Below are 26704 nucleotides of genomic sequence, written 5' to 3' on the forward strand. Positions count from 1 at the left end.
AACAGCTGAAGCTCCGAGTCGAGCGTTTAATGCGACTCTGTCCTCACTTCACTTTCATTGCCTGCAAATTCAGCCTCTTCAAACACAGCCGGCCACATTAATGCACCAGATCTCATACGGTCTTATATCGCTGTATGTACATTGTGTTCTACATATATAAAAGAATATATATATTTATTTTGTTTTTTTTTGGTTGTGTGCCATGGTGATACATTGTTATTTTTATTTTAAAAGTGCACTACTAATGTATGAATATAATCATCAAATATACCAAAAAGTTACCCAAAAACTTTGTATTATTATTACCAATTATATTATTTTGGTTTTTCAATATTTATAAAGATAGACCAGTAAGTTATATATAATACTATTTGTATGTATAGTTAATTATTTATTAAACCCATATTTTATATAGTTTTTTAAATATAATTTTATATAATATAATTTTTTTTTAATATTTTTGCAAATTTTTACTATGGAAGTACCATTGTTTTTGGTCATGTACCATGGTTAATTAAAATACAAAAATAATTTTTAAATACAATGATTTATTATTAATAATATTAATAATAATAATAATAATAATGATAACAACAATGACAACAACAACAATCACATTTTTTAAAGATTAATAAATAATTAATAACAGATATTAATAAATGAATAACGATTATTATTATTATTATTAACACTAATTTATTATGAATATTAATTCTTAAACCTGTGAGTCAGTTTTGCTGGAGGGCGTATCAGGTGTTTTTTCTTAAAATTAAAAAATATGTTTTTAGAGGAGATTATTTATTAATAAGCATCAATGAAGAATCAAAAGCTCTGCAGATTCTCCACATTCAGCCGTTTGTGTTCGTTTGTTAAATGTTTTCACTTCCTTCAGCTGTTAGTTCTTCATCTGCTTCCACACTAAATCTTTCCTTGTCCCACAGTTTCTGAAAGCTGACACTCAAACAGCAGAAACACATCTGCAAAACTAGACACTAATTCTCAGCCTTCGACTCAATATTATGAATTAATAATATGCAATATGAATCATTACCCTTTTGAATTAATATTATGGCAAAGGTGTTTGCAAATGTTTGCTTTTGAGATGTGTTTGTGATATTTTGAATGCAGCGCTTCATTTTGCAAGAGATGCGAGGCATTTTGCATTTTGTGTGCAATTCTTGGATTTGTGTGTAAAGTTTTGAAAAAAAGGAGGCCAAGTTTTGCAAATGTGTGTAGCTGAAAAAAACTGTAATGAACCCTCGTCCAGATCCACAGATTCCTGCAGATGTTCCTTCAACACCAGCACAGAAAACATGAACTCTAAACCAGCTAATAAGCATCTGCAAACAGCAGGCCATCATCTGACCTCGCCAAAGCATCCAGTGCGGCTGGTGTGAGACACTGAAGAAGCCAAATAAATGTGGAAGCTCTGAAAGGCAATAATTGGAGGAGGAGGAGTGTCTGAAGCGCTGAAGGTCAGTCCTGTTCTCCTGTTTCTCTGTAAACCAGCGTCACCGGGGAGAACAGAATCTGCCTCCTGTAATTGCTGCCGCTCTGCTAATTGGGAGCAATTAGAGAACAGCAGCATGCGACGCGAAGAACGCTGGACACATTATTTTACAGCAACAAGCCCAAAACACAGCGCACTTGACCCAGAGCAGATCGCAATGATTCATCACAGCCACAGAAGATGTGTTATTTTAAATCACAAGAGGCTTGAATTTAAGTTATTTACTCAAATCTAAAATCCCAAGACTTTCAGTCAATTATCTTTATATATTATTATTTTAAGCACTTACACACACAAAAATGTATTTATATAACCCTTGTTGGGTTCACTCAGTGAAGAAAAACTATATAAAATATATTAATTATAAAAAGTTATAAACATTATACAAAATATTTCTGAAAATAAATAAATATGTAAATAAATAAATAAATAAAAATAGGTTATTTATATATAAAATAAATGATATAAAAACATAACATCTAAATAAATCTGCTATTTTAATTTTAAGAGTCATAGGTTGTTTACTCAGTGTTTCTATGAATTATTTTTATATTATTTTCATATAATATTATGATATATATGATAATGAAATATATAAATGAAACAATTTTGCTGTTATTTTAATCACAAGAGTCTTAAGTCTTTATATATACAGAAGTCTATATATATATATATACACACAGACACACTATATATTGCTTATACATAATAAATGATATAAAAATATATAAATATGCTGTTATTTTAATTGCTTATGTGCATCAGAGTGAGAAAAAGTTCCACTTTAAGGGTGCGTTGCAATAAATAATAATAACAAATGGAGTCTGGTTTGGTTGTAAAGGGCAGCGTTTAAATTATTCTCGGCCCACTGGCTGCTAATTACCTGCTGGAGGTTCTCTCATATAACGGCTGTTTATCTCCTTCAGAGACAATCAGAGTTACTGAAACACATGTGTGATGAGATTGTGATTATAGTTTACTAGCACTAGAGATAGTTTGAGACAGGAGTGATTCCTCAGCTGCGGCTGTACTCAGTGATGTCTGAGGATCTGTGTGTTTTATTGCGTCTCACCCCGTTGGCCGTGCTGACGGCCTGATAGTAGACGCTGTAGCTCTTGTGTGGCAGCAGAGGAAGGTTCCAGTAGCCGTCGTAGGTGCGGTTGTCTCCGACGGTGAAGGGCAGCGGCGTCTGGATGCGAGCGGCCGGGAACTCTGCGCTGAAATAATACTGCGAGTTGAGGAGCGACGCGTTCTGGAAGTGGATGGGAATCGGGTAACAGCGCAGGATCTCAGCGGCTCTCCGAGAACGACGTGGACGCTCCTCTTCTACCACCACCTGATACACACTGCAGGACACACACACACACACACACACACACACGAAACAACGTGAGGTGATTCACAATTCTGTGGAGAAACTGCAAATATACAAGATATACTACAAGATATAAAAAAATCACTGCAAATGTGACTGAACTAAAATAAATATTCAGTGGAAATATTTTCTTTTTTTACTTATACAATTCATGATTATGTATATATATATTCATTGACAAGGCTATTATAGAGATTTTTTTTAACTGACTGGTCTATCTTTATAAAATACCATGGTTGGTAAGTAAATAATAAAATAAATTAATGAATAATAATACACGAATATATACACAATATATAAATAAAAATGTAAAGAAATTATTTATATATAAAAATGCCAAATTTAATAACACATTATTTATATTTTAAAAAAATCACATACCAATATATAAATATGCTATATAAAATCTAAAAAAATATATACAGTTGTGGTCAGAATTATTGAAACCCTTGGTAAATATGATCAAAGAAGACTGTGAAAATTAACCTGCTTTGTTAATCCTTTTGATCTTTTATTTAAAAAATTCACAAAAAGCTAACCTTTCATTGGATAATAAGAATTTAAAATGGGGGGAAATATCATTATGAAATAAATGTTTTTCTCAAATACACGTTGGACACAATTATTGCACCCCTAGTAAAATATCTCTGAAGTATACTCCCATTCATATTCACAATTTTGAGCACTCTAGGGTGATTATGAACATGAAATTATCCAGCCATGGCTTCCTGTTTCACAGAAATATAAATAGGAGGGAAAACAAAGCCCAAATTCCCTTAATCATCCATCACAATGAGAAAAAACAAAGAATATATTTCTGATGTGCAGCAAAAGATAATTGAGCTTCACAAATTAGTGAAGTGTCTTTAAGAAAAGAGCTAGAGCAGTGAAAATCCCCATTTCCACCATCAGGGCAATAATTAAGAATTTCCAATCAACAGAAAATGTAATGAAACTGCCTGGAAGAGGACGTGTGTCTATATCGTCCTAATGCACGGTGAGAAGGAGAGTTTGAGTGGCTAAAGACCCTTCAAGGATCACAGCTGGAGAATTACAGAAAATAGTTGAGTCTCGGGGTCAGAAAACCTTAAAAAAAATTGTCAAACAGCCCCTACATCACCACATGTTGTTTGGGAGGATTTCAAGAAAAATTCTCCTAGCTCATCCAAAAACAATCTCCAGCATATTCAGTTATCAGACAGGACTGGCACTTCAAATGGGACTGGCTTCTATGGTCAGATGAAACTAAAAAATGAGCTTTTTAGCAGCAAACACTCAAGATGGGTTTGGTGAACACAGGGATAAAAAGTACCCCATGTGTACAATGAAATATACTGCTGTATTTGTGATGTTGTGGACCTATATTTCTGCTGGAGGTCCTGGACATCTTGTTCAGACACATGGCATCATGGATTCTATCAAATACCAACAGATAAAAAATCAATAAGTGACTGATTCTATCAGAAATCTTATAATGGGCCATGTTTGGATCTTCCAACCGTACAATAATCCAAACACAAACCTCAAAAACAACACAAAAATGGGTCACTGAGCACAAAACCAAGCTTCTGCTGGCCATTCCAGTCCTCTGACCTGAACTCTGTAGAAAATGAGTGAGGTGAACTGAAGAGAAGAAGCACCATCATGGAGCTGTGAATCTAAAGGATCTGGAGTGATTCTGGATGAAGGAATGGTCTCTGATCTCTTGTCAGGTGTTCTCTAACCTCATCAGGCATTATAGGAGAACATTTAGAGCTGTTAAACTGACAAATGGAGGCTTCAAAAAGTATTGAATAAAAAGGTGCCAATAATTGTGTCCAACGTGTGTTTGAGAAAAACATTTATTTCATAATGATATTTCCCCCCATTTTAAATTCTTATTATCCAATGAAAGGTTAGCTTTTTGTGAATTTTTTAAATAAAAGATCAAAAGGATTAACAAAGCAGGTTAATTTTCACAGTCTTCTTTGATCATATTTACCAAGGGTTTCAATAATTCTGACCACAACTGTAAATAATTTTTTTTTTTTTAAATAATTTATATATAAATTAAATTAGATAAAATATAAAATATGTAATATAAAAATATATAAAATATGCAAATAAATAAAAATAATAATTTACATAGAAAATAAATTCTATAGAAAAATAAAGTATGCAATATAAAATATATAAATTAAAAAACATTTTTATACATAAATTAATAAATATATTTTATATAATAAATATAGTAAATATATTTTTTATAATATATTAAATTCAAGCTTATTTGTATAGCTCTTTTCGCGATACAAATCGTTGCAAAGCAGCTTTACAGAAGATTTTAAGTTTAAGTAATATTTGAAGTAATACATATATACATATATTTTTTATTATATTAAAATATATCCAATTATATATTTTTTTGTAAGTGATGGCATTCTGACAGCACCTGTATTATGAGCAAGAACGTTTGAGCTTCCAGTAGAATCTGGCATTTCAGTCTTAAACATCTGACTGGCGAATCTCAAACACACAAACGCCAAACGTCTTCAGCTGGAACATATGAGCGGCGCTTCCTGGAAAACACAGCGAGTCCATGTTTGCTTCAACAGGACCGTGTTTAGCGGGATAATCCGCAGCTGGACCGGCACCGGCACCGAGATGTTAGCCAGGAGTCTTCCTCTGAACACATTTAATTAACTGGCTAAAGCCGGCGGCCCGAGGCTAATTTACTGCGCCGAGCGGCCCGATCCATCTGCAGAGGATCTAAACAGTATGAAATAGACCCGCATCGTGCTATTCTCAGATATTAAAACACTGAACTCTGACACACAGGGCTGCATTTCTGCTCGAGCTCAGAGAAAAAGAGCCAAACAGCAGCGAAATTACTGAGCTTGATACGGAGGAGAAATAATGGAGCACGAAGAGCTTTTCTCGGCAAGTCTCCGGCGGATGAAGAAAGCCAGAGCCGGAGTCTTAGCGAGGATATGGAGCTGATGCAGAAACACAGGAGACAAACGATTATCTATCTATCTATCTATCCATCCATCCATCCATCCATCCATCCATCCATCCATCCATCTATCTATCTATCTATCTATCTATCTATCTATCTATCTATCTATCTATCCATCCATCCATATTCTATCCATCCATCCATCCTTCCATCCATCCATCTATCTTCTAACCATTCATCTATCTATCCATACATCTTCTATCCATCCATTCATCATCCATCCATCCATCTATCTGTCTATCTATCCATCCATCTATCTTCTATCCATCCATCCATCCATCCATCTATCTGTCTATCTATCCATCCATCTATCTTCTATCCATCCATTCATCATCCATCCATCCATCCATCTATCTTCTATCCATCCATCCATCTATCTTCTATCCATCCATCCATCCATCTATCCATACATCTTCTATCCATCCATTCATCATCCATATATCCATCCATCTATCTTCTATCCATCCATCCATCTATCCATATTCTATCCATCCATCCATCCATCCATCTTCTATCCACCCATCTATCCATCATCTATCTATTTATATATCTTCTATCTAGCATCCCTCCATCTGTCCATCCATCCATCCACCCTCCATTCAAAATCCCTCTATCAATCCAATCTATCCATCATCATCTAATCATCCATCCATCCATCCACCCATCATCCATCTAGCATCCCTCCATCTATCTCTCCATATTAGTTCAGTCTTTGATCAGAAGCTTATTTCTCTGTTTTCTGTTGATGAGGCAGCAGTGAAGTCAGAACAGCAGCTCGATCCCTTCAAACGAACCGCAATGAAAACGTGTGATTGGTGCAATTAGCTGAACATTATCCCGGACCGATTAATAATTGAATTAAGAGGGCTTTAGGTTAATCAGACACGGATTAATTATTTCACAAAGGTTAATAGAATCCATAACTTTTGTTCGGGAATCATTTAGTCTTTCGCTAATCGCCTACATGATGTTCAGCTATAAATCCAGTGAAAGAGAGCAGATTCTCCAGCGGGAGGTCAAACTCCTACACTGAGCACAAACCAAAATAAACCTGCTTTCTGGGGGGAGAAATTGTGCTTTAATAAAATAATCTGAAAAATAAATAAATACATGAAAAATATAATTAAAAAATAAACCTATAATAAATAAATAAAATAAAATGTATACAGTTTATAAGCATGCTAGCAATTAAATATTAAATATAAATAAATTGATTAAAAAATAAAAATAATGTTTTTTTTTCTTTCTTTTTTTCAGTTTAGCGTGTTACTACACAACTTCAGACACTATTTGAATCAGACGGCATTAAATATTAATTAGAGAGCGAAAGGCGAGTGATAGGATGTTTAATGACGAGCCGGTGCTGAGAGGAACAAAGGGCAGATCTGGAGCGTCAGCAGAGAATAATTCAGCTGCTAAAGAGCAGAACAAGGCTTTTCTGAAGATTTACTGCTGACTTAAAGGCCAGCCATTACTTTACAGATATGACATCGACCGCTGTGATCTACAGACCTTCAGCTGAACCACAGACACACATCACACACTCGAACACACATCAGCACCAAACACACACAGCCGTATGAAGCACAATCATCATCATCATCATCATCAGGACTACGCTTTCTTTTTCAGAAACAAGCTGTGAATGTGACACAAACACAAACACTTCCTGTAGATTCATTCCTAGCACTCAGTGTACGTATGTGTCTTTCATTAGGAACACATACTGTCATACATATTATGAATATTATGCTTATGAATATTCACATATTACTAACATGTGCGACTATTTGAATTCATAGAGGGTCCTAAAGTCTGATACCACCAGCAGAATATGTCTATTTAGCACTTTTCTATACATAAAAACAAGTGTGTATTGCATTTTACAATAATAATGTAATAATAATAAATGTGATATTTCTTCTATTAAAAATATAAAAATGTCAATATGAATATATTTTACTATAACTTTCAACTATAAATATAACTTTTAAAAAAAACTGAAAATTATTTTTCAGCACTAAATGGAATTTGAATAAAAAATATATAAATAAAAAATCAAAGTGACTTAGTTTTAGTGACTTTGGTGATGTTGTACATTCATTTTAATTTTTCTAAATTCTAAAAATATTTTTTTATTGAAATTAAAAAACAAACTAATTAATTAATTAATTCACAGGTTCTTGTAATTTTTGTTAATATCATATATTATTCCTGAATTTTTTAAATTCTAAAACTTTGGGGTTTTGTATTTTTTATTTGAACAAACAAACAAACAAACAAACAAACAAACAAACAAACAGACAGACAAATAACATAACCAACCAACTAACTTAATAATTAAATATCCAAATAAAAGTACAGTAAATAAATTTAATTCAATTCACTTCACAGGTTTTAGACATTTTTTGTTTTGCAGCTTTAATAACAAATAAATAAATTAACAAACTAAATAAATGCATATATAACCAACTAACCAAATAAATAAATTCAATGAATAGTTTTAGTGATTTTTAGTGATGTGGTATATTATTCATAACCTTTCACAATTCTAAAACGGCGTTTTCCAGCTTTAATTAAAATGAATAAATATTGAATTAAATTACATTAACATGATTTCAGTGTGGTCAGTGTCGACTTTTGGAACCTGCTTTATATGAATATAAACGTACATTAATCTTAAGTGTCACATAAATAATAATGACTGCTGTTTGTTGTAAGTATTACTGTAAGCCGCTGTGTTTTCAGACAATGTTGGTTTTCTCAAATGCAGTAAATCTTCCTCTCGTTCCAGCCGCCACATTTGGCCTCCAGGATCAGAGACCTTACAAACTCGTCCTTTAATTAACGAGGAGGAAGCTGAAGCCATGGCAACCGGAAGCTGCTGGAGCGCTATGTGAGCGGAGCTCGTTAGAAACACGTAATCAGCACACGGACGATACAACAAGCCAACAAACCTGCATCGACAACAACAGACAGAGAGAGAGAGAGAGAGGATTCTGGGTTCAGATGATTCATATCTCAGTCTGAGTGTGATGTACGTGAAGTTAAGGCCGAGCGCTGGACGTATTGATCAGCCTCGTGTGTCCAGCAGATTTAATAGCATCTCTAAAGATCCCTGATTTACTCCTTCTTTCATAAACCTGCCTCAGATTTACACCTGATTCTGGAGGACAGCAGCTCCGATAATGGAAAACAGACAGAGATTCACTTTCAGGAAAATCTACAGTCCGAGAGTCTGACGGAGGAAACAGGTTTCAGGACAAAACAAACAAAAACCCTAAACAAACATGTCCAGGCCCTAAAATAAAAAAATGGCTTCTTATTTTGGACAGTACTATGGTAAAAAGTACTCATTGAAAAATTGGTGTGAATTTTCACACTCAATTTATTTTTAAATTTATTTGACCTTTTTTCAAATAATAAGATATTTAAATAATAAAGTAAAATAAAAATACATATTATTTTGCATTACAGTAAGGGTTGGAGTTTAGATTTTAATAAATAATTTAAAAATAAAATTAAAAAGTACTACCTAAAAAAATGGTCTGAACAAAGTCGCACACATTTTTTATTAAAATAATACTTAAAATAAAATAATCAAATACACGATTTTTTACGTTATAAAAGTAATAAAAAGTGGTGAAAATTTGGGGTATTTTTTTGTAATTTTTATTTTTATTTTTTTAAGTATCATTGGACAGTTGGTGTGAGCATAAAGCATATTTACTTAATATAAAGCATAATAACTTTTTGCATTAAAATCATGAGAATTTGGGGTAAATGTGATTGATGTTTAATAAAAAATAATAATTTATATTAAAAAGTAATCACAATTGGGAGTCACAATTTTAATGCTTAAAATAAAAAAAGGATTACAGTAATGAGAATTTAGGGTAAAATTTGTTTTTTTTTTAAACAATTAATTATTTTTTAAAAAGTCACACATTTTCGACTTTGAAAAATGCTAAATTAGTAAATATTTTTGCATTACAGTAATGATCATTTGGGGTAAAATGTGATTAAATAATTATTTTATAAAAGAATAAGTGGTCATTTGAAAAATGGGGTGAGCCTAAATTGTCAATTTAAATAAGATTTAATAAAATAAAATAAAGTAAAATTTAGAAAATGCATTACAGTAAAGAGAATTAAAATTTATTTAAAAACAATAATGAAAATAAAATAAAAACACTGGTTCTAAAAGCCTCGTTTTCTTCCTTTTTGAGGTGAATATGATCTGAAGTTGAGAATCACCTAAAAAGTCATAAAATTCTATAAAGACAAAATGCTGTTATGATTTCAACAGAAGTTAATAAAAATCAACTTGGAATAAAATATCCTAAAATGACAGAAAGGATCATAAAAGGACGATCAGGGGCTGTAAACCAGCACGACTGGTTCCTCTGCTGTTCTTTAAGAGGAACCGGGGAAATCAAAAGAGGATAAAGATTTCTTAGCATATGATCCACGCAATAATAAAAGCTGCTTTCTGTCATCATCAGCGATGCGGCGAGATACGCAGAGACTCTCCTGAGACGCCTCCTGAAGAAAGAGCAGCCGCCTCGAGGGACGAGAGCGAGAACAATCCCATGCTCTCCAGAAATAGAGGAGAGCGGCTGCTTTCACATTACAGAGAGAGAACCCTGCGGAGGCGACGGCCGAAAAACAGCAGCCAAACGTTCACACTGATCCCCTCACGCCATTGTGCCAGACTTCAGAAAACATCTCGTCTGCTGTGAAAAGACCAACACGCGCTCGCATTCAGTTCAGTCCTACGCGCTCGCTCAAAGCAATTCCATCGAATTCATGATCGGCATCAGACATCTGCTGTTTGAGATGCCGTTTAATCTCGCCTCGTGTTTAAACGTTTACATGCGGCAGAAATAAAGGCAAAGCAGCTGTGACCAATCTCTGCCAAAATAGACACCATGATACTCATGAAGCCACACACATTATCAACTGAAGTAATGCTTCAAATAATACAGCTTATATATATGTGTGTGTGTATACACACATTACATTACAGTAATGATAATTTAGGGTAAAATGCTAATCTTATATATATATATATATATATATATATATATATATATATATATATATATATATATATATATATATATATATATATATAATGTAGTAGTACATGTTGAAAAATTGTTGTGATCAAATGTTTACACTTTTTTATATAATTAATAATAAATTAAATTAAATTAAAAATAATAAAATAATATTTTTTGCATTACAGTAATCATAATTTAGGGTAAAATGTGATGTCTTTTATAATTAAAAAAAGTTTACTACTCACTGGGCATAAAGTCACTCTCATTTCCATTTTAAAATAAAATAAAATTAAATTAAATAATAATAATAACAACCTACATTCATTACAATTGTAGTAATTACAGTAATGGGGAAAAATAATTCAATTTAATTAAATTTAAAAATTAAATGAAAAATAATAAGATAATATTTTTGCATTACAGTAATGATACTTTAGGGTAAAATGTGATGTCTTTTATAATTAAAAAAAAGTTTTTACTACTCACTGCACATAAGGTCACACATTTCCATTTAAAAATAAAATAAATGAAATAAAAAATAAAATAAAATAAAATAAAAATTGTATTAATGTTTAATAATAATAATAATAACCTACATTCACTGTAATTGTAGTAATTACAGTAAAGGGGAAAAAAATACACACAAACACAAACATATAAACATGCATATACACATACACACATCAAAATCCATCTGATCTGCTATGAAAGCCATGAACAGCAAACGTGCTCTGATTGAATTAAGTCGTGTTTTCAGTTGTACACGCTCGTATTGAACGCTTTCCCAAAGCAATCGAATCGCATTTATGATGAGGATGAAACATCTGCTGTTGGAGAAGCTGTTTAACCTCGCAGTGTTTTCACGTCGAATATAAAGGCACCTCGGCTCAAACCAGCTGTGACCAATTTCTGCCAGAATAGAGCAGGAATATGAAAGCGTTTAGAAACACGTTTCTATTTTCATCCAGCTGCGCCACTTTGTTCGCCGCTTTTCTAATTTCCCCCGGCTTCACCTGAACGCCGTCTCAGTCGCATGATCTCTGTTAGAAACATACAGCCGCTGCGTTTCACTCTGAATAACATCATGATGCTCAGAAGAGCCACACTGGGGTCCAGACTCCAGACGCTGAGATACTCGTTGGACAATTGCTGTGAGATAATACTTTTTCTTTATTTATTTATTTAAAGTAATATGAATTTGGGGTAAAATTCACCTTTTTATCATTTTTAAAAATATATTTTAGTACTCACTGAAAAATTGTTGTCAGCATAAAGCCACACACATTTAAATAATTAAATAATACAAAAAAAAAATGCATAACAGTAAAGATTATTGACTGACTGACTGACTGACTGACTGACTGATTGATTGATTGATTGATTGATTAATTGATTGATTGACGCAAGTAATGGTAATTTGGGGTAAATTGCAATTTTTTTTATAATTTACACCAAAAAAATATTTGTACTCACTGAAAAATTGTTGTGAGCATAAAGCCACACGCATTTAAATAATTAAATAATACAAAAAAAATGCATTACAGTAAAGATTATTCATTCATTTATTTGCATTACAGTAATGATCATTTCGGGTAAAACAATTTTTTTTTAATTCATAAAAGTACAAATTAATTTTGACAATGAATAAAAAAACAAGTAATAATAATAATAATTAATAAATAATACTTTAATAAAATAGTTGTAGTTTAATTGTAGTTATTTCAGTCATGGGAATTTTACTTTATAAAATTATATATTTCATTTATATACAATAATATATCATATTATTTCTCAGAAAACCAGTTTTAATATCTTGTCATTTTGCATTTCAATTAAATGTTTCTTGATTTAAGAATGTACTAGAAATGCAAAACAGTATAAAAATAAAATATAATTTATAAATTTATATTTATAATTTATAATTTAATATGTGTCCCTGCAGCACAAAAGCAGTCATGAGTAGCACAGGTATATTTGTAGCAATAGACAAAAATACATTGTATGGATCAAAATTATACATTTCTCTTTTATGACAAAAATCATTAGAATATTAAGATCATGTTCCATGAAGATATTTAGTAAATGTCCTACCATAAATATATCAAAACTTCATTTTTGATTAGTAATATGCATTGCTAAGAACTTCATTTGAACAACTTTAAAGGAGATTTTCTCAATATTTAGATTTTTTTGCTCCCTCAGATTCCAGATTTTCTAATAGTTGTATCTCAGACAAATATTGTCCTATCATAACAAACCATACATCAATGGAGAGATTATTTATTCAGCTTTCATGTGTTGTATAAATCTCAATTTCACAAAATTTACCCTTATGACTGGTTTTGTGGTCCAGGGTCACATATAATAATATTTCATAAAATATTATTATAACAAAAAACATTCAGAGGAAGCACAAGACTTTTTTTCAGTGAATATATGCATATAATTATTTATTAAATAATTTCTTTGTTGAATTTATAACAAAAATAACCATATCGTGATAATAATTTTGGACCAGCATTATTTTATTATTTTTTAATATTTTGAATACATTTTTATATTTGTATTTTCCATCTTAGTTATCATTATTACTATATATATATATATATATATATATATATATTTTTTTTTTTTTTTTTTTTTTTTTTTTTCTTTTTTTTTTATGGTTTTCATTCAAGTTTGTTATTTCGGTATCAAGTTAAACTAAATGAAAACTGCTTTGGCAGCTATCTGAAATAAGTGCAAGTTTTTTGAGTTATAGTTTATTTGGAGATATAATGAGTGTTTGAGTGCAATCTATGCTAAAGCGTGACGTGGTGGATATTCAGCGCTGGGCTAAAGCACCCAAAGACAAATCCCCTTCTTAATGTGCCAAATCACACTCGCCGCCGCTAAACAAAACCCACCCTTACGCTGTAATTAACGAAACATGCGTTTCATTAAGACCTGCCAGAGCTAATTAAGATGACGGGGATCACAGGAAACGGCCGTTTTCTGTCATGCATGAAGATGACTGTAAGAGAAGCGTTTCCAGACCGAAGGCGACTCCAGAGACGTTTCTAACAGCATCTTTTGTCACCCGTCTGTCCGCCTCCATTAAAATGCCCTCGGACAAGAATGGCGTCTGAATATTTCACCATAAAGTCAGAAGTGCAAAAACAGCCGCGTGGTTTATTCATGCTTTCATCATTCATTCATCAAGATTACGGCTGAAAATAAAGCAAGAGATAAAGACAAGTCTTCCTCAGAACAGACCAGACTCAAGGCTTTCGGCAAAACAAAAAACAACAGCAACTCTTTACTTTTCACCCACTGTTATTTTAATATCATTGATTTTTTATTAATATTTTAATTTGAAGTAGTTTTTGTACATTTATTTATTTACATATTTACTTATTTATGTGTCTATATCATTTTTATTTACATTTTAGCTTGAGTTATTTTAGTACAGCAAGAGAAACTAAATGAAAAGGAGAAATGTTGCATTGGCAACTAGCTGAAATAAAATTAGTTAATTATATGGAAATAAAATAAATAAAATAATTAATTAAATATAATAACATAATATAATGATTTCCATATAATAAAAAATATATTTTTCTATATTTTATTTCAGTTATTTCTTATTTTAAGTAGCATTTTTTTAATAATTTTAGTATTAGTGAAGTATAATGATCTTGATTGAAGTTTGGTCAGAACATCTGAGACTCGACTGACACTAAATTCAGGACGACTGAACGTTTCTCTCAGTCGTTAACGGCTTTAATGAGCAGCAGATATCAGTGATTGAATGACTGGACGGTTTGAGATCATTAAGAGAGAAATGAGAGAGAGACTTCAAACGGTTTATTTTCACCCAAAATACAACGTTTACTTCTAATGCTCTACAAACGTGAATGTTAAAATGCCCAGTTTTCTTGATTATAACTCTATTTAAAGGATACTAAAATGTTTCTTAGAACATAAATATAAAACCTTGCTAGGTGTACTGTGTTAGGCTAACTGAGGCTTGTTATAGCACTTGCTTATTATTGCTCTTTTGTTGGTTTTGATTGCTTCTATTGTCCTCGTTTGTAAGTCGATTTGGATAAAAGCATCTGCTAAATGACTAAATGTAAATGTAAGATTATCCTATTTAAATCAATGTGACATATGAGCAATTAAAAGTAATCTACCCAGCACTGATTATTTGAATGTTTATGTTTAACGTTCTAAGAACCAGTTTGTGATTCAAATGTTATTTAAATGTTACAAAAAAGCATTCGTAGAACGTTCAGAGTACAAATAACATCATAAGGACATTCTGAGAATGTTGTTCTAGGAACGTTTTGTCTGAAAGTTATGACAAAATATCATCAAAAGTATAAATAATATTATCAAAAAAAAAATTTTCAACTGCTTACACACAAATCCAAGAATTGCACACAAAATGCCTCACATCTCCTGCAAAATGCATTCAAAACATCACAAACACATCTCAAAAGCAAACATTTGCAAACACCTTTGCCATGATATTAATTCCTGTGTGTTTCATAGAGAACTGTGTGTTGTGTTTTGCAAAAAGTGTTTTATGAAATTGAAAACTGGGTCAAAGAATTATTGTCTGGTTTTGCAGATTTGGTGTGCTTCTGCTGTCTGAGTGTCAGCTTTCAGAAACTGAGTGACAAGGAAAGATTCTGTGGAAGCAGCTGTAAAATTATATGAACATTCCTTAAACTTTACTTTAAGAATGTTTTTTTTTTTCCTAACACATTTAAGTTTTAAAAAACTTTTTAAAAAAGTTTATATATATATATATATAAAAACTGTTAGAGATCTTTTCTACATGCACCAAGTCGTCGTCGTAAGCCTGCTTCCACATCTCTCTGACTCTCTCTGAGGCTTTTAAACACCGCAGGAACAGAGTTACAGCAGAAGACCCACAGCTTCACGCCGATCCACCGAAACGCTTTCAGCCTCAGACTCACTGAACGAAGGTCATCTGATAGCACATCATCTATAGGTAACGTCTCATACGCGCTCAAGCTCTGAGTGTTCTCAATAACACACATTTACATGCATTCATCCTGCAGATGCTTTTATCCTCACTTTCTGTGCTGCCAGGGCTGCATTACCTGCGACCCTCGACCAGAACCAGCTGCTGAATAATGAAGCAGCTTTAGACACTATCATCACGAGCGCAAACACACATGAATCACTCAGACGGAGAGGAATCGCCGGAGAAATCAAATGTTGGGCCAAAAGACCTCTTGACCAGGATTCTGAGTGAAGGAAACCGGGCCGAGACGTGATGCTTTGGCTTTGTTCTTATCTTCAAAACACAAGAAGAGCGTCGCGCCACGAACAAACACTCAAAACACAAAACACTGGCGCTGCATTAACAATCTGAACAGCATCTCAGTTCATTTGATATTTACTGTATTTTCTTAGCTTTGAGGAGGATTAAACATTATTATTGTTTGTATTATTAATACATTATATTATTATTAAGTTATTCCTTTTAAGTATTCCCTTACCAACTGCCATGTGAGCTAATATAATTTATATAAAATAAGGAGATTATACAGAATAAATATATATATATATAAATCATCATATTTATCATTGTTTTTAAAGTTTTATTTCTACGACAAAAATCTATTCCTAATGTAATATAACCAGGGTTGCTATTATTATTATTATAAACTGAAACTAAATCCATTAAAATAAATAAATAAAAATCATTACTTAAATTAAAAAACATTATCTGAATAAAATAACTAAATTTAAACTTATTTTATATTAGTTGAAATACTAAACTAACTCAAACTAAATTTAAAAAAAAATGAAAAATAAAACTTAATAATTACATAGACATATAAAAAAAAAAAAAATACACAAAATTACTAAGACTTTCACTAGATTTAAAGTTGAAATATAAAAATTGTAGTGTGTGTGTGAGTGATGTGCGTGACTCTGATGCTGATCTCAGGTGTGTGTGTGTGTGTGTGTGCGTGCGTGCGCATGAGAGAGAGTGTGTGTGTGTGTGTGTGTTTCATTTCTATTCCCTGTACTTGTTTCATTCCCATGAGTCCTGCGTTCAAATCATTTTAATTGACATTTAGATGTCAACTATCAGAGCCCTATCATGAGTGTGTGTGTGTGTGTGAGAGAGTGAATGTGTGTGTGTGTGTGTGTGTGTGAGTAAGTGTGTGTGTGTGTGTGTGTGAGAGTGTGAGTGAGTGAGTGAGTGAGTGAGTGTGTGTTTCTGTGTGTGTGTGTGTGTGTGTGCGAGAATGTTGACGCACCTGACCGGTGCTCCGCGGCTCCGGGCCGGTTTTAGCAGAACGGTCACTGTGCTGTCGGTCTGATTCAGCGGCGTCTCCTGCTCATATCCTGGCATCTGCGGCGCTGTTATGAATGACAGGTGACACATGAGCACATCTCTCACACACACACACACACTCTCTCTCTCTCACTCACACACACACACACACACTCTTACGTGAGATCTTGGTGGTGAACTGTGTGATGGCGGGGGGCCCGTATCCTTTGACGGTGCTGGCTCTGATGGTGAAGGAGTACGTGGATCCGGGAAACAGAGCCGTGAAGACGTGAGACGTCTCGTTACTGAGCTTCAGCACCTTCCCGCTCTGATTGGACAGATTGAACTCAGGGTCGAAGGAGCTGACAGCCTTATAGAAGATCTGCAGACACACAAACAACACATCACAGGAAGCTCCGCCCACAGCGACATCTCATTGGTCCAAAGTCCCGCCGCATTTTATTGTGAATATTTAATGTGAAATCGAAATTGACTAATTGTGAAAGATTAATTTCAACATTTTTGTTCACATAAGTTTACAGACTATAGTATTTTATAATATAGTGCACTTTTTAATATAATAATATATTAATATAATGTAATTTACAACAGTAATATATTTCTGTCTTCATTTTTATGACAGTTAAAACATTACAACAACAACAACAATAATAATAATAATAATAATAATAATAATAATAATAATAATAATAATAATGTAACTTGCAGTATAAAATAAAATTTCATATATCAGGATAATTTATATTACAATAATATATTAATATAATTTATATTTATTTTATAGTACAGTTGTAATTTACTGTAATTTAATTGTAACTAATTGTAACTGCAACTTTAATTTATTCATTTCTGTCTACATTTTTCAAAGAGTTAAAATATAATGATAATAAAAAAATAATAAAAAAGCAATTAATATAAATATTAGTATTGTAACTTGTGTAAAATAAAATACTTTTTTATTTTAAAATTAAATGTTAAAATAACTATTTAAATTAAAAGTTTATATCAATATTATTTAGATTTATATATATAATTAATGCATTATATATTATATACAATTGCAATTTACACTATAAAATATTTCTAATTTCATTTTTATAATTAGTTAAAATAATAAGTTTATTATTATTATTATTCAACATGATTGGGCTCCTAAAACACAAGAGTGAAATTAATGTGGACTAGGGACAAAATAATATATTTATTTCCAATAAAAAGAGGTTTGAGTTCATTTTAAAGTCTAGCCACAAAGTCAAAATAAAACATTAAATAAAAAAAATAATATTTGATCTATTTACTTGCATGTCATGTGACCATTAACAGACTTCAGAGAATCACGAACATTCGGATGTTTTGTGAAAATTATTTGAATATTACGTTAAAATCTCAGGCAGGCTTGAAGTAAATATTTAATGTCTAAGGCGTTCGGCTGACAAAAAGGTTTGTGAATCCCTGATGTACAGAAATGAAGTGTTTGTTTTGAGCTTCAGAACGCTATAACACAAGATTCAGAGCAATTACGATCAGAGCGGATCGTGCAGGAAGCGGCAGTGCAATAACGAGGAAGCATGATCTTTTATTATGATGGAGGAGACTCACTTTTGTTCTCTTTCATTCTCTTCTGCTCGAACGGGAGGCGAGACGAGAGCGAGATGCACCGCGCTTCTAATAGAACTTAATGAAAAGTAGCTGAGAGGCTTGATTTGAATAAATCATTCAGCTGCTAATGGGTGGCGCGGCTAATGCCACTCTATTCCCCGTCCAATTTAAGGCCACAAAGGGAGCGGCGATGGGACTCATCAGCTCTGAAATACCAAGTGGCTCTTTGCTATTAGTCTAAGACAGGTAGATGGATCGACTCCTGCATTGATCTGCACAGGAAAACCACCCCGGATTATCAAATCCCAGAGAATATTCCGGACAAATAACAATGCACAAACAATTCAGGAACGATGCGGCACGAATGCACAGGAAAATACTGCACTTATTAAACATCCAGTTTAAGCCAAAGCTGTCAAAGACCTCAAAATTGAACCATCATTCATATATGTGTTAGTTCAGTCAGTATTTTGGCTAATTTGATGATGATGATTCGTTGTACACATTTACCATGTTTACAGGTAAAGAGTGATGTTTCTATGCGGTACCAAATGGAATTGCAAAATAATGTCTATACTTTTAAGCATGTTTCCAACACTCAACTACCATTGGTCGGGCAAAGCAGGGGTTTCCAACACTGCAAAAATGGCTTGTTTCCAGCCAAGATATCTAAAAATTCTTAAATCAAGAAGGATTTTCTAGACGAGTCTTGTTTTCAGAAAAAACAAGACAAAATTAAGTGAGTTTTTAGAACAAGCAAAATAATCTAATTTCAAACAGAAAACAAGATTATTTTGCTTGTTTCAAGTAAGAAAAGCATTTTTTTTTACAGTGAACTGGGGTGCAGGGAAGAGTTTAGAGAAAAACAGCATTAAGAAAAAACTAAAATAAAATAAAATATCACTCTAAATAAATAAATATGATATTTAAAAAAAATTATAAATAACTACTAAAATAAAAAGAATAAACATACTGTAAATAAATATATTAAAAGAAATAAAAATAAAGTAAAATAAACAATAAAAATTATATTAAAGGAAATAAAAAATAATAATAATAATTTAATAAATATTATATTAAAATAATCAAGTAAACATTATATTAAAATAAATAAATAAATAAATAATACCCCTAACAATACAGTAAAAAGAGAAAAAAACTAATGTAACTTCTACTTACTTTTATAAGCTATTTATAAACTAAACATTTATAAATTAGTATAGTATATATAGTACACCAATTTACTGTAAATTAGTCTAAATTGGGTTTTTATCCATGAAATTATAGAACTGTCTAACATCAGGGTTATCATACTTAACTAAAACTAAAAACATAAAAATAAAATAATAAAGAAATCTAATCAAAATGACAAAAACATTAAAATAATTTTAAATGAAAATAGAAAATCTAAAAATAAAACTAATTTAAAATGAAACATATTTTTAGTTCAAATAATTGCCAAAGAAAGAACAAAAACTAAAATAAAACTTTATAGAAATTATATAGATATATTTAAACACATAGCAAATTGTGAAGGAAAACCTTCAATAAAATTTAAAATGAAAATGGAAACTAAAAAAAAAAAAACTAGTTAAAAATATTAATAAAAACTGTAATAGCACCTCAACGATGCTAAAATAACACTGATTGACATGAGGATGATCATAATTGGGGGTCCATGTCACATAAATGACTGAAAATCTTTGGGTTTAAATCCGTTCTCCAAAATCCAGCAGATTTCCCCTCAACTGATGCAGAACCTGACAGGAGACAGGAGTCAAACACAAACACACACGTGTGCAATTCATGAAGGCAATGGAGGCCTGACCCCGGATCAGCACATTTATCATGATCACAGTCCTGCTCCATCATTACTGTGTTTCAGAGCAAAGCACTTAACCCAGAATGCACTGGGGCGACTCGCTGTCAGTGCAATTACTGCACAAACCCAAGCTCATCCGTGTGACGGAAAACACACCTGCATCGCTTCAACCCTGCAGAAACCAAACGCCACGGAGGAGCGATAATAATGAGGCAGAAAGCTTTTGTTTGGTCCTTTTCCCTTCGTGAACGGCACAGATCGCAGCCCTGACACTTCCTTAAAGGCGAGCGCGATGACAGAATGTAATTTCAGAACGTGAACCTGACAGCTTAATTGGTCGCATTTCCACAAATGAAGTTCTGCAACAATGAGTCTTTTGAGCGGCGCTTTGTTCCGAGTTTCCAGCCGCAGAATGAGTCACACGCTTCTGAAATTATCACAAAACTGTAACAGACAAAATATACTGTGCTTCAATAATAGACGGACTGAGACGGCGCTTGCAAAACATTTCATTCCCATAATGCAATGCACTTTTAGTCTTTGAGGGTTGTGCATTTTATAAATGCAAGTTTATTTACTTGCTCACCAATGGATTCTGAATGGGTGCCGTCAGAACAAACAGCTGATAAAAACATCACAATAATCCACACCACTCCAGACCATCAGTTAACATCTGGAGAAGACAAAAGCTGAAACACATCCAGCATCAAGATGTTTTTAATGTCTAAAACACGAGTCCATAATCCATAATCCAGCCTTGCAATGCATGCAAGGCTGCTGGCCCCGAAGGCATTCCTGGACGTGTGCTCAGGATATGTGCAGAGCAGCTCGCAGGGGTCTTCACAGATATTTTCAACCTGTCCCTCACCCAAGCAACTGTGCCAACATGCTTTAAATCCACATTCATTGTGCCAGTGCCTGAATGACTACCGCCCCGTAGCACTCACACCCATTGTTATGAAGTGCTTTGAACGACTGGTCCTGGCACACTTCAAGAACTGCCTCCCACCCACACTGGACCCACACCAATTTGCCTATCGAAGCAATAGAAGCACTGAGGATGCAGTATGCACAGTACTGCACTCGGTACTCACACACCTGGATAACAACAACACATATGTACGGATGTTGTTTGTTGATTTCAGCTCAGCATTCAACACCGTCATTCCCTCCAAGTTGACCACTAAACTTGGAGACTTGGGTGTTAACACCTCCCTCTGCAGCTGGATTATGGACTTTCTGACCAACAGACCTCAGCATGTTAGATCAGGCCACACCTGCTCCACCATCATCACACTCAACACCGGCGTACCACAGGGCTGTGTGCTGAGCCCATTTCTCTACTCCCTCTACACCCATGACTGCAGGCCTGTGCATGGATCCAACTCCATCATCAAGTTTGCTGATGACACCACAGTGATTGGCCACATCAGAGACAACGATGAGACTGCCTACAGGGAGGAGGTACAGCACCTGCCTGCATGGTGCGCTGACAATAGCCTGCTCCTCAACACCAGTAAGACAAAAGAGCTTCAGGACGAAGAAAAGTGGCACGCATGACCTCATCCACATTAACGGGATGGTTGTTGAACGTGTCTCCAGCTTCAAGTTCCTGGGAACCCACTTCTCGACCTGGACCACCAACACATCTAGCCTAGTCAAGAAGGCTCACCAACGCCTCTTCTTCCTTAGGACACTGAAGAACTACTACTACTAAAGCATCCTGACCAACTGTATCACAGTCTGGTATGGGAACTGCTCAGTTGCTGATCGCAAGGCACTGCAGAGGGTGGTGAAAACCGCCCAACGCATCACAGGGACACCACTTCCTGCCATTGAGGACGTCCAGAGAAAACGCTGTTTACGTCGAGCTCGCGGCATTCTTAAGGACTCCTCTCACCCTGACCATAGACTGATTAACTTACTGCCCTCTGGGAGGCGCTTCAGGAGCCTCCGAACAAGGACAAGCAGACTCAGGAACAGCTTTTTCCCTACAGCTGTCTCCCTACTGAACTCTGCCCGATGATACCCCCCTCACACACCACTACAAACTCTCCACCCCTCCCCATCACTAAATCCATCTACACACTGAGTACTATGTAGTGAAATTTTTATTTCTATGCACTTTCAATGTTCATTGCACTAGTGTTTATATATCTTAATGTATAGCTTATTCATATCCCTTTGTAATTATATTCATAGTTTTTGCTCATAGTGTACATACATTTACTGCATAATCCATCTGTATAGTATGTTCATATCACCCATCTGTATATCATACTGATAGTATTTAAAAATTAGTAAATTATGTCCACAGTACCGCCTTATCTGTATATTTCTGTACATATGTAACATATTGTAGGCACTGTATATCCTGTACCTCTGCTTATTGCACTTCTGGTTAGATGCTAACTGCATTTCGTTGCCTTGTACCTTACATGTGCAATGACAACAAAGTTGAATCTAATCTAATCTAATAATAATGCTTCCTCCAGTGAAGAACTGCATCTCCTGTTGTCTCTCACATCAAAATCCAGCCACATATTTGTTTAGAGCTGTTTTGGGCTGTTTTAGCTTGATCTGTGCAGATTTCTCTCCTGATTCAGACCAGAACACTTTTTCACTTTTATCCAGTTAACAAGGAACGCTTTGAGAATATTCTGCCAAAGTTCTCTCAACGTTATAAACAAACAATCTTCCAGTAATATTACCATACTGTTCAAAGTTATCTGGTTTATAATCATGTTCTCAAAAAGTTATTCATACATCATTCGTGGAACTTTTTCCTGAAATGTTTCCGTTGTTTCAGTTCATCTAACGTCTTTTTAAATGTTGCTACTTTGTTTCAGAACATTCAAAAGTAACATTCCCATAATGTTTGCAAAATGATACAATGGAACGTTTCCTTAATGTTCGCATAACCAAGAAAAAAAAAAAACATTCTTTAAAGGCTGTCAAATCCAAAACACAACATTCTTAGAACATTTTTGTTGGATGGAATTATGGATTATGGACTCAATGCATTTTAGTTAAAAACATCTTAATGCTGGATTTGTCTCATCTTTTGTCTTCTCCAGATGTTAACTGATGGACTGGAGTGGTGTGGATTATTGTGATGTTTTTATCAGCTGTTTGGACTCTCATTCTGACGGCACCCATTCACTGCAGAGCATCCATTGCTGAGACACTGATGCAGAGACACATTTATACAAACCTGATGAAGAAATAAACTCATCCTGATCGCGGATGTAGTTGACTACAACTATTCCTTTAATAACAGACAGACTAGAGCTTTAGCACTTGCAACGCATTTCACTTCCATAAAACAATGGATTTCAAATTTAAGAGCAAGTTATTCAATTTAGATGATTATATAGATATCGTTTTCAATAGAATAAGAGCACAGAGCAGGAAGTAGAATGAGTGTTTTTTCCCGTAAAGGAAACATGTTTTCTCCTGCCACATTCCTGCTGCATGAGCTTGCTGCGTATGTTCTTCTGTTTGTTATTCCAGTGCCACAAATCCCAGAGTCTTTTACTGCCACCCAAACAATGAAAATCCCCTCCGACAGGAAAACAAGAGCGAGTGGCAGCGTTTGCTCTTCCCCACATCAGATGAGGCTTCATGGGGTTTATACTAGTTCATATGAGCACTGTCTCAGATACTTCTCCATTCTGAGAAAAGAGCTAAGTGAACATAGAGAGAGCGCATCCAGCTGACAAAAAATATATTCTAAGAAAGTTTTGCTAACGTTCCCATTAAAGGTATATTTCATCTAAAAATGGCAATTTACTCAGCCTCATGTCTAAGTGCTTTTTAATTTTGAACACAAAAGAAGAGATTTTGAAGAACCAAACAGTTGTTGGTCCCCACTGACTAGGGAAAGAAATACTATGGAAGTCAACGGGGACCGTCGACTGTTTGATTACAAGCATTCTTCAAAATATCTTCTTTTATGTTCCACATAACATAGAAACGCATACAGGTTTGGAATGACATGAGAGTAAATGATGACAAAAATTTCACCAAACACCGTTTAACACCGGCTGCTAACAGAAATCAAACATGAATTATGGCTGCAATTCAATCATAAAAACAATTATATATATCTACAGCAAATCATAAAAATACCAAAAAAAAAAAAAAGATTTGTTTGATTACCAGCATTCTTCAGAATCTCTTCTTTTATGTTCAGCGTGTGGAACGACATGAGGGTGAGTAAATAATGACAAATTTCATTTTTGGGTGAACTGTCCCTTTAAGTTACAAAAATGTTATTTCTGAATGTTCAAAACAACCAGTTTTTTTCCCAAATGTTTTAGAAATGTTTTTTCTTGGTTATATGAACATTAAAGGAACATTCCATTTTGTATCATTTTCCAAACATTACTTTTGAATATTCTCTGAACGTTCCGAAACAAGTAGCAACATTTTAAAAAATGTTACATGAATGTTAGAGAATGTTCAGAGAACATTCAAAAGTAGCGTTCCCATAACGACTGCATGGAATGGAATGCTCCCCTAATGTTCCCATTCACAAGAAAAAAATATTTCTAAAATATTTTAAAAACTAGATGTTTTGAACATTCAGAAATAACATATTCATGGCTTAATGGGAACATTTGCGAACATATTTTTCTAAGTTGGGTGTGAGATTCCTGCTGTCTTTTTCTCTGGAGAAACAGCTGAGCGTTTGGTCTCCGTCTCATTTCTTTTCTGTAATTGTTGCCGTGGCTCTTTTTTAATGGAATCTCTCAGCACCGCTGACCTGAACGCCGTTTAACTCCATCGGAAAGCGCCGCTGCTAACAGATCGTGTTAACATGCTCGTTCCTTCAGATCTAAAGGTTATTAGTTTAGATTTATTAGTCAATTAAGAGCGTGCAGAATGAAATACGGCGGCGTTCTGCGGAAGATGAATGCTGCAGGCTGAAGGAATCGGGACTCACTTCATACTGTTTGATTATGCCGTACGTCTGGTGCGGTTCTCTCCATCTGAGGGCAATCTTCTCCTCGTATGTGCTTCCTTGGATGGACTCCTGTGGAACGGCGCTGGGAACTGGAAACACAAGAAAACACAAGAAATGAACAAAAGAGCGAGACACAGAACTGATCAGAGTCTGCTGATCAAACCCGAATTGATTTGAAGAGACTGATGTGTTTTAAATCAATATTCTCTTGTATTCAATATGTAATGTTAAAATGAACGGCCTCCAAGCATGAGAAGGATTATTCATCTATTCAGTCAACGGAATATGGAAGCGACCCGAGGCCTGCTTGCTGTTCCTTGACCTCTGAACATCTCTCCAGACGTTTCTGCTTCAGCCTTCACAGCAGGCTTCTTGTGTTTTCAATGTTTCTCATCAAACATGCTGTTTAAATGCACGCTATTGTCTAGGAGAAATAACACACACTTAACACTGAAACTTGACATGAAGAAGAACCGAAGCCATTCCTGAATGCAAATGGAATTAATTTCAACACAAATGGCCTTATTCATGATGGGGAAAAAAAAGTGTTTTCACAGGGTTTTATTAAAACAAATTTAAAAGACCAAGAAAAATTTATAATGTCTGAAGCCATAGCCAAAAAAAAAAAATACATGTCAATTGTTATATGGATATTTTATTTTTGCAAAAAAAATGTAGTTAAACTTGAATCATATATAATGCTACAGCCAGAAAATACCAATAAATATTTTTTAAATAACATTGTTGTTCAATGTTTATCACACGGACTCTTAATGTAACGTTAAGATAAATGTTTTTGTTTTTAAGATTGTTTTTTTAAAGGTAATTTAAAAATGAAAAAAAAAAAATTAATACACCCAAATCATAAAAACCAATAAAATACAGTTTTTTACATTAAACATTTTATTAAAAAAAGTCAATGTTTTTCATATGGACTCTTAATATAACATTAAAATGAATGTTTGTCTGTCTGATGCTGCAGCCAAATCCTAAAAAACACCAATGAAATACCTTTTTCTTTTTTTGTATAAAAAGTTTTG

The 26704-nt window shown here is 33.7% G+C and overlaps 1 protein-coding gene across 14 annotated transcripts in view; it reads right to left on the reverse strand.

Moving 5' to 3' along the window:
• Positions 1–26704, reverse strand: part of LOC306865161 (receptor-type tyrosine-protein phosphatase mu-like) — a 235032-nt gene that overhangs the window by 82357 nt on the left and 125971 nt on the right. For all 14 annotated transcript variants that reach the window (XM_079409588.1, XM_079409585.1, XM_079409584.1 and 11 more), the window contains exons 9-12: positions 25644–25753; positions 17434–17635; positions 17237–17339; positions 2583–2856 (exon numbers count right to left, since the gene is read on the reverse strand). In XM_079409588.1, the coding sequence (XP_079265714.1) occupies positions 2583–2856; positions 17237–17339; positions 17434–17635; positions 25644–25753 (689 nt within the window). The remainder of the gene's footprint in view (positions 1–2582; positions 2857–17236; positions 17340–17433; positions 17636–25643; positions 25754–26704) is intronic.

Source organism: Barbus barbus (assembly GCF_936440315.1).
Source record: "Barbus barbus genome assembly, chromosome: 46".
Classification (NCBI taxonomy): Eukaryota; Metazoa; Chordata; class Actinopteri; order Cypriniformes; family Cyprinidae; genus Barbus; species Barbus barbus.